The sequence below is a fragment of the Neolamprologus multifasciatus genome, chromosome 3 (genome assembly GCF_963576455.1).
Source record: "Neolamprologus multifasciatus chromosome 3, fNeoMul1.2, whole genome shotgun sequence".
Classification (NCBI taxonomy): Eukaryota; Metazoa; Chordata; class Actinopteri; order Cichliformes; family Cichlidae; genus Neolamprologus; species Neolamprologus multifasciatus.
This window is the reverse complement of record NC_140441.1, coordinates 31,279,693-31,294,702: the sequence shown is the minus strand read 5'-3', so window position 1 is coordinate 31,294,702 and position 15,010 is coordinate 31,279,693. Positions and strand designations below refer to the sequence as shown.

Below are 15,010 nucleotides of genomic sequence, written 5' to 3'. Positions count from 1 at the left end.
ACAATGTAAAAATACATAAAATAAAACAAACAAAAATCCCTACACCTTAAAACATTAGATGGTGGACCTTCTGTGGGAGTGCTGAGAAGGTGCTGTGATTGTTCCTTTTAATCTGTGTGCCTTCTCCCGGGTCTTCCAATAACCTTATTTGTTCTCTCATCCAGACAAATCAAGCAGGTGACATTAAAAACACAGGCAGGGAGAATAATGTTACACACCAAAGGATTGTTATGTGTAAATCGGTGTTTGTTCAATGAGAAGCTGGAAGATTGCCATCCACCCAAAGGACTTGTATTTTATTGATATCAACCTGTTGGGCCACTTTCTCATTCCTCTCTGCATTTGTTATCATATCTCTGAGGCGTGGCACAGTCCCTGCACGCTAAATTTCCGCTCGCAGTTTATTTCAAGCATAGACTAAAATCCCCAATCCAGGAGGACAACGCTGATGTGAGAGAGATTATCACAGTCTAACCTACAGCAGAGCACAGCGTGCGTCTCTCAGGCTGTTGTGTCCCTTTGCTTTTCCAGATTAATCAAACACAACGAATCATTTTAAAATAAGAAAACATGAAAACAGCTGTGAGGAAATAGAGACAGGTCATTTTTAGGTTCTTTCCATATTCTTATATGTGTGCATAAGCTCTATTCTTTCCACATTTGCGAGAGATGCATTCAAAAAGGGGAGGGGGGGGGGGCATTATACTGAGCAGTTACATGTTTGGGAGAGCCCCTGTTAACAGAATTTACTTCAAAGCACGTGTATCATTTCAAATGACTGCTTGTGTTTAGGAAAACAGCAAACACGCTGCATGAAATATCAGTTTTACTGCTGAGGCGGATTTTGCAGTTAATCTTATAACAACACAGGAGTGTTATGAGATTGAGACGTGGATCTAGAAGCTGTTTTGCAGCTGCGGTAAAGATTCGTGGTGCATTCATGACGTCCACGTCTACTGATTACATTAACGTGACTCTGATTGAAGACAAGGGATCGTGTTTGATGCCAGGTCATAAGTTGTTTTGTTGGGTTTTATTTATTTATTTTTGTATTTTGTTCATTTATACAACAGGGACGATCCATATTAACATGAATATTGTATCGGAAGCTAATTTGAGCACCTTGTTTCATTTAATGACTCCACAACAACAACAATTCACAAAGCTAACAGGTGAGGAAGCATGAAGCACTCCAGGTAAGTATTCTGAGTGTTTGAAACCAGTGAGCCCCACCCGACTAGCTGGTTTAAAAATAAAAATTCCGATATGCGCTCATCAACCAGGATCTATTACAGCAGTGCGACTACATATATTTATTTACATAAATTTACAATCAAACCTGGAACTTTTGCGACGATTATAAACATCCTTATTTTTATTCTCACTGTTCGACCTATCGGTCTTTTTCTGTACGGTATTGAGGCATACGCTATTGTGACATTGCATCACACGAACCTAGGGCCCGGATCTCCCTCCTTCCTCAAGTTCATTCAATAAACCTTCGCAGTTCAAGTGCATCGTCTGATCGATGTCATCACATCTCAGTTTGAATCAGTGAGCAGATAGCTCAGTCATCCAGAACAGTCAAGCAGAACCTAAGCACATAGAATAGAGAAGGTTACACAACAAAGGGAAGTGCCGCATAAAAGTGGCTCAACAAGACTATGTCAGATTATCGTCCACTGAAAGGACTTTTCTATTTGATTTATTTATATAACGGGGACGATACATGTCATCTGCTTGTCCGTGCTGACATAATGATGGACCCTGCAGTACTGACCCATTCAGTGGATGAATAACAACAACTCTTCTTACGAGGATGAAAGTCGAGGAAGCATTTAACACTTCAGGTGGGTAGACCATCCTAGATGTCCGTTAACCTGTGCCGACTGGCTGAACTCTTGGCCACATCATTTTTAACTAGAACGAATACAAATACAACATTATTTCATTTCTGACAGAGGAAATTTGTTTGGGTGTTCAGGAACAATGAGGATCAAGCCTGCCATGAACTGGAAGCTGCTGGAACTGAGCTATTTGGCCACAGTGATAACAGGTGTGTTTGGGAGAGTGAAGGTGAGGCTTGAAGACTTCAGAACGCTCTATTAGCTGTCAAGTATGGTGCTGGTAGCATCAGGGTCTGTTTTGCTGGCAGTTCAAAGAAATATTGAAAAGACTAAAATTGTCATGACATTTATGCCCATGATGAGTGGATGTAAAGTCCTCACTCCACATTGCAGAGGTCTGTCTCGTCCTGGTTCTTGCTCTCCTTTTCATTAAAGATGTTTCTGTCTGTGTATAGGTTTGTTGTCCTGCTGCTCCCTCATGGTGCTGATTTTCTTTGAGCAGTTCATTTACTGATTTTTACATTAATTTAACAGGAATATTTATGAACCTAAGTGCTGTGCTTTATTGGAGATATTTTATTTTACAAGAAGCTTCTTGAAGTTTTTATAAAGAACAAAGTAAACAGAGTAAAGACTAAAAAACAGAGCAGGACAAGTGCTCACTGTAAATGAATATATTTATTGTTCAAACTCTACAAACATGCAGGAAATATCATGTGGGCTCTGAGGATCCATTTTAAAGCAGCTCCAGCTTCACCAGAAACTCTATTGGCTGATCGTCTGAGTGTCAGACTCCTCTGATTCAGTATTTCTAAAAAGAAGCTGAGTTAGCCACACATCAAAATCACACAGATTTACTGCAGCAGAGAATGATTAAAAGTAAACTTGATGCAAAAGACAGAATGTATGTGTAACTTCATGGTATGGAAAAAGTAAAAGTCACAGTTATTAAACAAAAAACAGAATCCCTTAAAGTTTTAGACATAGAAAGAAGTCCAGCTTGAACCTTTGAGGGTGTTTGAAGTTGAACTGTAGTGTTTTCATCGTGCAAGCAAATTCACCACATTTTGTCACTGTGGCCTGTAAACAACCCTAATGCAAACAAATGAAGGAGCATAAAACTGTAAACCTTTATTTGGCCAGAAACTGAAACCATGGCTGGTGGTTTATGGTTGAAGACTCTTTTTTCCTCAACACAATGATAATAAATTCAACTTCTCGACACAGACTGTTGAATTTATTAACCATAAGCTTCAGCCTCTTACAGATCAATGAAGAAATCATAAAAATGTTTTATTAGCTGTTGCTATAACCAAGCTACACCTTCTTTCTCAGGGCAGACCTTTAATGGTACCAAGTGAACAGCTGCCAAGAAGAAGAAGACACAAATAAATCAGTAAGTCAAAAGTCAGAAAGAAATCTGTGTGTGTGTGTATTCTTTTATCTTTACACTGTAAGTTAGCAGTGTGCAGATATCTGCTGTTTATTTTGCCATGAAGCCTTTCATTACACAGTGAAATAAAGGTTCGGGTTTGAACTTTGGTACTAAAAGTAATGCACTTCAAAAAGCTATTTCTATTTATTTTTATAGGCAGTATAACATCAGAAGGCTTGGCAGGGCAATTTTTAGAGATGTGCTTTTCTCCTGATTATAAATGATTGGTCATTTAGTGGACTGTTTCAGACACTGTCTCCTCTGCTCTCTTCATGCATGTACCACCTTGGTCTTCTCTCTCCAGCCCCAAAAGAACTTGAGAGTAAAAACAATCACAGATGTAACAGCTGCTGTTATGATGATTGTGATCCATCTCCAGTGGTAGGACTCCTGCAGACGGCAAGAAGACATGACAATCAGACGTGTTAGTCAGTGCATTTTGTTGGGGCTTTAAATGCCTTTCAGTGTACAGCAAATCAAAGATCACACAGTTTACAGCAAAACATCAAGACGAAACGTTCATGTGAAATCTGTGATCTGACTAGAAATAAAGGGGATAATCCCAGTTTAAGCCACAAAATCACCTGTAGGTGCCTGTTATCTTGTTAAATTCCTTAATGACATAGTTAAAACCTGAACTGTGAGTCTTTGCTGCCAGGACAGAGATCAGTGTTGTTGTAATTACTGTTGTTACAGCAGATTCACCCTGACACAATAACATTAGTGGTAAAGTTATTCACACTCAGAAAGTCATCAAGGCATCAAATGCAGATGTTGTATTTATAGCGTTTCTGCTGTAAATCAATCAGTTTGCAAGACAAAGCAGGGTGTGGTGCACTTACCCGTGGTTTGCGCACTCGCAGGCGGACAGCAGAGCGGTGTTTCTCGGCCTTCTCTATGTCGCAGTAATAAACTCCTCCGTCTTGTTGCTGAGCTCCCTTTATGGTGAGGGACAGGTCTGCCCGTCGGTCCCAGTCAGATGGTATCGATACCCGGCTTCTGTTAAAGTCATTCCCGTATGTGATTCCCCCTGTCCGACCATTCAGCTCGAGCAGTACTTCCCCGTTTCTCCTCCAGCGCGCAGACTTCACCGACTGGCCCGCTGTGACGGAGCGACACGGGAGGATGGCATCCCCACCCTCGGATACAGCAACTTCAGAGGGTACAAATACATCCAGCTTGTAAGCTTCCAAGTGTTTCCTGTTGCAGGTAAACTCATAATGTCCGTTGTCATTGAAGTTAGCATTTGTTAAGATTAACGAATCGCGTCGTACGATCACACGGCCAGTGTAATCTCGCCCTGGCTTCCAGTAACCATTTAGAGATGCGATGAGCTGAGTGCTGGCATCATCCAGCCGCTGATACAGTGTGCCTTCTCCCTTCCTGCACTCCTCTGAGAGCGGAAACTCGACATCTGCCCCCACAGTGGTTTGGTACAGTGCTCCCAATCCCGCACAGATAAAAGGAAGAATGAACACGAACACTGATGAAAGGCTCATCCTGACGATCTGACAGTGAAGTGTTTTCGTTATCAACCTTCTTCTGCGTTATCGCGAAGTTCCGTTAGGTTTAGAAACTGATAGAAATGCTTGCCACATGCGCATGAACTGATGTGATGTCAGGGTCCGCCCAACCGGCATACACCGGCATTGTAAATGGTGCTAGCCTAAATAGATTTCTGCCCCGTGTAACTGAAGCTGGCAATAAGACGTAACTACAAGCACAAGGTGCTGAAATCCAACAAACATATTCTGATCATCACTTTGTGTTTGGTGAACACTCCAGTGTCCATAACATTATTATATTGTTCATAATATTTTATTATCATTAATTTACGTGGCAAAATCAAAGTGAGCCAAGGTGTGAAATGTGTTGGGCAGAAGCTACATGACAGGAGGTTGTGTGGACCTGAGAGGTTTACTGTGAGGTCAAAGGTCAGCTCAGTTTAATTCTGTTTTTTTATACAGCCTGAAATCAACAGTTGCCTAAAGGCTCATTTTATTGTAAGGTAAAGACCCTACAATGATGCAGAGAAAACCTCCAACAATCAGGTTTCCCCCCTATGAGCAGGCTCTTTGGCAGCAATGGGAAGGAAGAAACCCAGGCCCATGGTGGGGAGGCCATCTGCTGTGTCTGACTGGGGTGAGTCAGGACAAAGGCACACTGTGGAAGAGAGATGGATATTAATAGTAACTAATAATTAAATAGAGAGATGTGTACAAACACAAATAAAGGTAAAAAAAAAAAAAAAAAACCCAAAGGGGACTGAAGAAGAAACACACAGTGCATCATGGGAATCCCCCAACAGCCTTGGCCTATTGCAGTGTAACTAAGGGAGGACTCAGGGTCGCCTGATCCAGCCCTGATTATATGCTTTGTCAAAAAGAAAAGTTTTAAGCCTAATCTTAAAGTAGAGATGCCATGGTCCTAATCCAGAAGAGGGTGGTGTGCGCACTCCAGGTAATGGAAGAGTTCCTGCCTTAAATGGAGAAGTTTAAGCTCACGAGTGAGAGGAGAAGGGAGCGGGAGATCGACAGATTGATTAGTGCTGCAACCACAGTGATGTGGACGCTGTACCTTCGATTTACCGGTCAATAAGTGGAAGAAAATGGATGGATGGAAGACTGTTTACTACTAAACAGGACATAAAATTATTAATTAGGTTACAAAGTCATTCATTTCAGCTATATATGAAAAAAATAAAAAAGGAAAGAAAAACATTTTCTGTACTTTTTGTTGGGTTTTTTTGTTGTTGTTTTTTTTGCTATTAAGCCAAGATAACTTTTTATTGTCATTTCACAGTCATACTTAGTACAACAGTACAACATAATTGGAATATTATTCATTTTTTTTTACATGTAAATCTTAATGTGATTTCATTTTTCATACTTAACTTTGGACGGAGCCGCTATGATAGAGGCTTCTGCAGCTCTTAATCAGGGTCTCCTCATTAATAGCTGCCAGTCTGTGTGATGTCTGTGTGCAGCTGTTTTATGAAAGCCATTCAAACTTTTAGATATCTCTAAGAATGATGATGAAGACACTTCCCCATCCAGGGAGGTGGAGGTGCAAGGTTTTTGGACACCTGCTCAGGGCACGCTCAAAATGCATCAGTGAAAGCGCCTCCATTGTTTTCAATCACGCATTTTGCAGTGATAGTAGTGATTTGTGTTAAGATGTGGCACCCGGAAGATGCATCTCAAAGTTAAAGTTCTGTTTTTCTTTAGCGTAACTGCTGAAGAGGAAGAAAATACCACTCTTCTGTTCTGAGTGTGCTGATGCCGATACTCTGTGACAGAGCTTTTGCTTAAACGTGGCACAGGATACGGAGAAAGATGGGGGAGATTATTTTTGTTACATCCAACATGAAGAGGAAAAGAAAGAGGGGTGCTGTCCATGAAGCTGAAGGTTAGCAAGACAAGGTCTGAATCATCCACTCCTCCACCTTTATTAGTGAGCATCCCCCTGTGTCCACTTGTGTCTGAGTCAAAATTTCTGAATTTCTCATTTATGTTTCATGGTTTCTAAAATTCTGGCATTAGAAACAACAACTAACCTGAGCTGCTGTCAGGGGCTTTGAATCATCAACCTTGTGGAGTGGATGATGAAATCAGTGCATCATATAGACCCAGTGCTGTGCAACATCCAGAAGTGATGAAGTCACATGGACCTTCATCTTCTTTCTCTTCAGGTCAACAGTGGCTGCCACCCTCACACATATTTCTCATTTTCAGCATCTAAAAAACATCCCGGTGTGAAGTTTGAAGTACCAGCTTTACTTTGAATGGGCGGTTTAGTGTGAAGCTTAGAAACATTTTTTTTTCCAGAAATATTATCATAAGAAACGTGTTCTAACAGGAAATTCACATCTTTTCGTATTCTGTTTATTTCTTTAGTTTGCATGACTTTTACATTTTATCCATCTGCCTGTGTATTTCTACTCATTCTGTTTCTAAATAAACTCTTTGGTTTCTCCAGTGTCTTCTTTGGTGCCTTCAGTCTACATACAGTCCTTCTTTTAACATCAATAAATGAGTTTCAAAGCCTAAAGTGTGTACTTGCAGCATTACATAATTACATGTGTGTTTTCTGTATATAAGTATAACCAAACCAAAAACTCCTTTACTTCCCACAGATGAACATAAATGAAGAGTCTGAGAGTCACTCAGAGTGAAACATCTGCAGCTGTAACCAGACTTCAGTATTTTTTAGCTCCATCATAGTTGAGTCATTTTGTTACGGGACAGACACGTGTCGTCATGTTCACGGAGGAAGGAATATTATTAGAACATTATTCATTTTACAATAGATAGAAATTAATATGACGCCAAACTATAGAGAATCAAGAGCACAAATCAATTATTAGATCATTTCATTTATGCAGCAAAATGAGTTTGTCCACAGGACTGAATGAAAACCAGAAAGGATTGAGTCTATAACAGGTTGACAACCCACAGCTCCCAAGTCACATGCAGCTCTTTCATCCTTATACTGCGGCTCCACGTAACTTAGGCCAACAAATTCTAAGTATTTAACTTAAGAGAGAGATTGGCGCTAGCCTTAACTCATTGTGTTTCTTCGTTGCTATTATTTTTTAAGAGTTCATAATGTTCAAAATGCATTCATTACATAATTTAAATGCAATTTTCTCTGTAGTACTCCATGGATTTCATAAGCAGGACATTATAGTTGTTTATACAAAGCTTAAACATAAAACAATCAAACAATATATGCAGCGTTATCTTCATTTTAGATCTCAAAAATTGGTGGCTCCCAGTGTTTTCTGTGCAAACCAGGTCGAAATGGCACTTTGGGTGTTGCCGACCACTGGTCTAGAAGCAGACAAGGTGCTTTTACGAACCACACGGGGGAGCTCTTCATACATTTTTAAGAATATAAGTGCTTTAGTCCATAGCTGTGAACATGTGGGGAGAGAAAACATCAACGGTCAATGGTAACTTTATTGTCACCAGTGGGAAATTGATTTGATCTCTATCCATACAGAGAGACAAAAACAAACAAACACAACACACACACACAAAGCCCAGAGAGAACAGACCAAATTTTATCATCAAAAAAGTGCAATGGCAACAACCCTTATGGTTTAGTGTTATTAACCATGATTATAGCAGCAAATACAAAAGACACTCTATGTCTCTTTGTCTTCACTGCAGGTACTTTATACTGATGACATGAGGGAAGCAGCTGAAAATCATTAAAGAGGATGGTCTGAACATAACATGACACAGGTTGCCTTCCTCAGCACCTGCCTGTAAGTACACATGCTAGACCCGAGACCTCCCTGAAATCGAAACAGCCCCTTTAACCAGATTACTAAGTCTGGTCTTATTGTTCAAAGACATATTACCATACCAAACAATGATACAGAATGTTATAACAGGTAATAATCCCTTATTGTAACAAATGCACTGGATTTGAAATGTGTCACTGTGCTCACTGTGTGTGTTGACAATAATATGACACACATGACCATGAATCTCCCCACTCATATGTAAACCAGGGAACATAAAGACAACCACAGGAAGTGAAAAAGGAAATAACTATATTATTAGCGTCTCCTCTTATTAGCAGCCTTTTAGGCTTGTCTCTCTATCACAGGCAGATCTACAGTTTAAACATGTTCTGAAAATGCAATTTGGGGTCAATAGTCAGTTGTCTCTCTGTACATCTCATCATACCTTGAGCTTTGAACTGTGCCATTTTTGGTTTTCTGTTCAAACTAATTCAGGACTGAAACTGAAACTTCCACTTACTAACATGTCTGATTTCCATTTTCTTGCCCTCTGCAGCCATCAGGACATGGATCACAGTCCTTAAAATAGCAGCTTTAACACCTGGGATTGTTTTCCTTTGCGATTGAAAACTGAGGAGAGAACCATACCACCATGCAAAGAGAGAATTATTGAATTATTATTATTGAATTGTATTTTATTTTATGGTTTGTTTGTTTTTTCATTTTATTTTTGCATGTGTGTTGTTGCTGCCTGTGTTTAATTGAGTGTGAGACACTTGCTGCTGCCTTTCTTGGCCAGGTCTCCCTTGAAATTAGGTTTTTAATCTCAACGGGATCTTTCTGGTTAAATAAAGGTTAAATTAAAAATAAATTAAAATTACCCCACTGTCTAATACTACTACTACTATTACTACTACTACTACTACTAACAATAGTAATAATGATAATAATAATAATAATAATAATAATAATAATAATTATTATTATTATTATTATTATTATTATTATTATTATTATTATTATTATTTGGTGATGATGATGATTAATAAAAAATATATATATTTGTTTTAAAAATTAAATGAAGAAACTTTGATATCTTTACTTATGAGTCAAGTACTTGACTCACAGTCAAGTAAACAGTGAGTGTCCTATGAACATTTGCCATTCATTACTTAGCTGTGAGTCTTGTTCAGTAATAGTGTGTTGGAAAGTCTCTCTGTATGCCGGCTTGTACACATACACGAGAGTTCTTCTTTACTGATGTTTACTGTGCTTCTCTTAACGTACACAGGTACAAATACAAATGTATAAGAAAATTATATTTCAGCATTAAAATATATTACAATATAAAATTCACAAAATATAAACAAACATACCACTTTGGCCTGCAAGTAGACAAACCGGTGTAATTGGAACTTAGGACTTATTTCTTCTTTCACATTCACCATGAGCAGCTTCTCTGACCTTACTTCCCAAAACAGGAAGTGACCTCTGCCCTTACCTTATACTCAAAATATTAACCGGTTATTTTCCTTGTATCAAATTGACTTTACACCAATCCGGTATGCAAAAAAAGGAAAATGTTTATGCTCAACATAAAAATAAAACATACAAAATAAAATGCGTTAATTACATTACATTATTACAAGAGCTACGCCTAGTGGTCAAATACTAACATTTCACCAACTGTTACATCGTGATCGTGTTTGTGTCATGTTTTCGTGTCTTCCAGTGTCCCTTTGCCTCTTCTCCAGAAATCTGGCAATATTATTTTCTTAAATAACAAAGGAACAAATAAATAAATAAACTAGCCTGAAAAACAAAACTATGGAAATGTGGAAAAATGGATTTAGCAAACAAACAGTCAGAGAGAGAGAGAAGAGAACAATGACATCTATCAGCAGCACCACTCCCAAGAAGCCAAAGTCCTCCATGAAGTCCTGAAGCTGGACATTCTCACTGCTCTGCAGGTTTAATGAGAGCTCTCCATCAACCTGGGGCACACAGAGAGAAACCATTGGGAGGATCACAGATAAGGTCTGATGCTCTGCAGTTAACAGAGAGACCTTGGCCTGATTCTGCAGCGTGACCACAAACACACCATCATTAGAGTAATTTAACAGGCGGTTTGCTGCCTTTGATGATCCACTTTCTGATGCCTGTGAAATGTCAAGTCAAGTCAAGTCAAGTTTATTTATAAAGCACATTTAAAAACAACCAAGGCTGACCAAAGTGCTGTACAATAAAATACAAATATAAAATACAATAAAACACAAGTACATAAAACACCTCACTGATAAAAACAATAAGTTAAAACAGTAAGTTAAACCTTGCTAAAAGCCAATGAGAAGAGGTGAGTTTTAAGAGCAGTTTTAAAAGTTCCTAGGCTTGTGGAGAATCTGATGTGAGGAGGTAAACTGTTCCACAGTCTGGGTGCAGCCACAGCAAAAGCCCTCTCTCCCCTAGTCTTTAATCTGTGCCTGGGAACATCTAAAAGCATCAGGTCTGCTGACCTCAAAGATCTCCTGGGGCGGTAAATGCTAAGAAGCTCTGCCAGGTAAGGAGGTGCAGTACCGTTAAGAGCCTTAAAAACCAGCAGTAAAATTTTAAAATCAATCCTAAAAGCAACTGGGAGCCAGTGGAGAGAGCAGAGGACCGGAGTGATGTGGTCTCTCTTTTTGGAACCGGTCAGCATGCGAGCAGCAGCGTTCTGCACCAGTTGGAGGCGATGCAGACAGGAACGATCTAAACCAGCATAAAGGGAGTTACAGTAGTCCAGCCGTGAAGTAATAAAAGCATGGACCACCCTTTCTAGATCGTTCCTGCACAGGTAGGACTTGACTTTAGCTAAAATCTGTAGATGATAAAAAGATCCCTTGACTACGGAGCTGATTTGTTTATCAAATTTAAAAGCACTGTCAAAAGTAACACCGAGGCTCTTAATGGAGGAAGTACATTTGGAAGTTAGGGGTCCCATAAAATCAAAGGAAAGGTTGGGGTCTTTAGGAAGCCCAAACACAATGACTTCAGTTTTACTTTCATTTAGATGTAGGAAGTTAAGAGCCATCCAAGTCTTAATGTCAGACAGACAGGAGAATAACGGCTGCAAAGAGTCCTTACAGTCTAACCTCAGAGGGAGGTAAATCTGAATGTCATCAGCAAAGGTGTGGAAGGACACATTATGTTTGCGCAGCACATCGCCCAGAGGGAGCAAATACAGAGTAAACAGCAGGGGGCCTAGAATGGACCCCTGAGGTACACCACAAGTTAAAGGGGCTCTGGGAGATGACAGTTCACCGAGGTGAACAGAAAAACTCCTGTTATCCAGGTAGGACTGGAAAAACTTTAAGACAGTACCTTTCAAACCGACACAGTGTTCTAGGCGGGATAACAGTATGTTGCGATCAACAGTGTCGAAGGCTGCTGTCAGGTCTAAGGTTACTAGGACAGCAGCACAACCAGAGTCTACAGTTAAAAGCAGATCATTAAAAACTCTCAGTAAGGCGGTTTCAGTGCTGTGACGAGCTCTAAAACCAGACTGAAACTTCTCATAGAGACTGTTGTTGTCTAAAAATGACTGGAGCTGCCTGAGGACAACTTGCTCCAGTACTTTGGACAGAAAGGGCAGATTGGAGATGGGCCTATAGTTAGAGAGTATAGATGGGTCCAGGTTAGGCTTTTTGAGGAGAGGTTGAACAACGGCATGCTTAAAAAATGTTGGGAAACAACCAGAGCTGAGACAGGCATTGATCAGGACCAGAAGGACAGGTCCAACTGAGTCCAGGACCTGCTTCAGAAGACGAGAGGGGATAGCGTCAGTGGAACAGTTGGTAGACTTGACCATGCAGACTGTTTCATGCAGCTGAGAAAGAGAGATTAGCTCAAACTGGTTAAAGGCTGATTGGCATGAGGGAGAAACACAGGGATTTAAAGGTGGAGGTGGAATGACAGACTGCAGGGAGGAAATCTTGTTAACAAAAAAATATAAAAAGTCGTTGCAGAGGGTGGCAGAAGGTGTGAGGCGAGTGGACGTATGAGGATCAACAATGGAGTTTAGAACACGAAACAGATTCTGAGGTTTATGGACATTACTGCTGACCAGGTTAGATATGTAGGAGGACTTAGCCTCTTTAGCAGCTTTCTGATAAGTTAAAAGAGAGTCTCTCAGGATATTGAAGGAGATTTGCAGCTTGTCCTTTTTCCACTTTCTCTCAGCACACCTGCAGGAGCGCCTGAGAGCACGAACAGAGTCTGTGATCCAGGGTTCAGTGTGAGCTTTGGGACGGAGTGATTTTAGGGGAGCGATGGAGTCCAGAATAGAAGTGCATGTTGAGTTAAAAAGAGCAGTTAAATCTTCTGCACACAGGGAGTCAATCCAGTCCACCGTGGAGAGCTCAGAGTTGTTGAAAGCAGCAGAGAAGTGGGATGGTACATGGGTATTGAAATACTTGTTCTGGCCTTGTAGCTGATGATAAAGCAGGTTCCTGCAAGACTTTGCTGGTGTGGGGTGTCATGATGCACTGATACAACGTGTGAGGCCTCTGTGGGCCTGTAAAACATAGCACAAAACAACACAAAGAAATGAGAAGGCTGCTACTAGATTTTCATTTTCAACATTGAAAAGAAAAACAGGATATAAACAGATTGGTTGTAGATATTTAGTAAAGGTGATTACAAGGGAATCCAACCAAGTAAAAAGTTATCAGTGCTTGCTGTAAATCTGATGCTACAATTACATACCTGTGGGTGCAGCAGCAGGAGCTGTGGGACCAGGGACTGGGGAGCAAGGAGAAGCCACAGGGGATGCTCTGCTGCAGAATCAGTTGGCTCTGTCAAGACAATATTAAATGTTAAGAGGTTGAAAACAACAGTCATAGAGAAAGTATATGCAGTGGTCCCTCATTTATTGCAGCAGGGGTTCTCAGAATAACTAGCCCCTCACCACACACTTTATACACTTTTTCCCCACACACATGAAGATTAGTCACAGTTCTCACAAGTTGATTCTCAAAGTATAAACCTTTGTAGATTTCAAAACGTGAAAGTATGATTATGCCGAGTTTTGTCTTCATCTGCCGACCACTTTCGTGCGCCTTTTTCTCTCCTGGTGCAGGCATCTATTTCCGAATGAGGCTCATAGTTATGGGTGTTTTTGTGCTGTTTTTTCTATTGGACGTGATGGTTTTATGGACAGGATTTCTAGGCGCAGCCAAGTGGCGGAGGGCTTTTGCTTTGGTGGCCTCAGGATCTCATCTCTGATCTTTGCGGATGATGTGGTTCTGTTGGCTTCATCGGGTGAGGGCCTCCAGCTCGCACTGGAGCGGTTCGCAGCCGAGTGTGAAGCAGCGGGAATGAGGATCAGCACCTCCAAATCTGAGACCATGGTTCTCAGCCGGAAAAGGGTGGAGTGCCCACTTCGGGTCGGGGATGAGGTCCTGCCCCAAGTGGAGGAGTTCAAGTATCTCGGGGTCTTGTTCGCGAGTGATGGGAGAAGGGAGCCGGAGATCGACAGACGGATTGGGGCTGCAGCTGCAGTAATGCAGACGCTGCACCGGTCCGTCGTGGTGAAGAGGGAGCTGAGTGTAAAAGCGAGGCTCTCAATTTACCGGTCGATCTACGTCCCTACCCTCACCTATGGCCACGAGCTGTGGGTAGTGACCGAAAGGACGAGATCGCGGATACAAGCGGCGGAAATGAGCTTCCTCCGAAGGGTGGCTGGCATCTCCCTTAGAGATAGGGTGAGAAGTTCGGCCATCCGGGAGGGGCTCAGAGTAGAGCCGCTGCTGCTCCACATCGAAAGGAGCCAGTTGAGGTGGTTTGGGCATCTGGTAAGGATGCCCCCTGGGCGCCTCCTGGGTGAGGTGTTCCAGGCATGTCCCACCGGGAGGAGGCCCCGGGGCAGACCCAGGACACGCTGGAGAGATTATATCTCTCGGCTGGCCTGGGAATGCCTTGGCGTTCCCCCGGATGAGCTGGAGGAGGTGGCTGGGGAGAGGGAGGTCTGGGCCTCTTTGCTTAGGCTGCTGCCCCCGCGACCCGGCCCCGGATAAAGCGGCTGAAGATGGATGGATGGATGGATGGATGGATGGATGGTTATCAAAACCAAACATGATAAATTTGGCAAGCGCAGGAGACACTACATGGAGGAGATTTGTCAATCAGGCTGCAGAATGCAATGCGCATTGTTGAAAGCTTCACAGTGCAATAAAAAAATCAGTTAAAAAGCGAAGCAGTGACGGATGAACAGCGGGACCACTGTGTGCTGTTTATTAATAAACAAAATAGATTCCTATATGACAACATGCATAAAAGCAGAAAGGTATTTGTACGTCAGTGGGAAAATAGCGGGACAGCAGGCAGGCGTGCTCTTGTGCGGCTTCCCCAGGTCAGTCAAAAAATTCAAAAGAGAAATGAATGAACTTACCAGTTTGCCCGATTTCTTCACACACAAAAACTGACGCTAGTATTTTTATT

At 41.4% G+C, this 15,010-nt stretch overlaps 1 protein-coding gene across 1 annotated transcript; it reads right to left on the bottom strand.

Annotated features, from left to right (window-relative positions):
- Positions 1-2,226: 2,226 nt before the first annotated feature.
- Positions 2,227-5,054, bottom strand: LOC146522556 (uncharacterized). Its single transcript, XM_085141667.1, has 2 exons — positions 4,125-5,054; positions 2,227-3,672 (listed from the first exon to the last, which is right to left on the bottom strand). The coding sequence occupies exons 1-2, from the start codon at positions 4,779-4,781 to the stop codon at positions 3,553-3,555; spliced, it is 777 nt and encodes a 258-aa protein (XP_084997793.1). The 5' UTR covers positions 4,782-5,054; the 3' UTR covers positions 2,227-3,552.
- Between the last annotated feature and the right edge of the window lie 9,956 nt (positions 5,055-15,010).

Coding starts and splice junctions, on each gene's coding strand:
- LOC146522556 (XM_085141667.1), bottom strand. CDS start 4,781: ATGAGCCTTTCATCAGTGTTCGTGTTCATTCTTCCTTTTATCTGTGCG. Junction 3,673..4,124: donor TGCGAGTGCGCAAACCACGG/GTAAGTGCACCA, acceptor TGCCGTCTGCAG/GAGTCCTACCACTGGAGATG.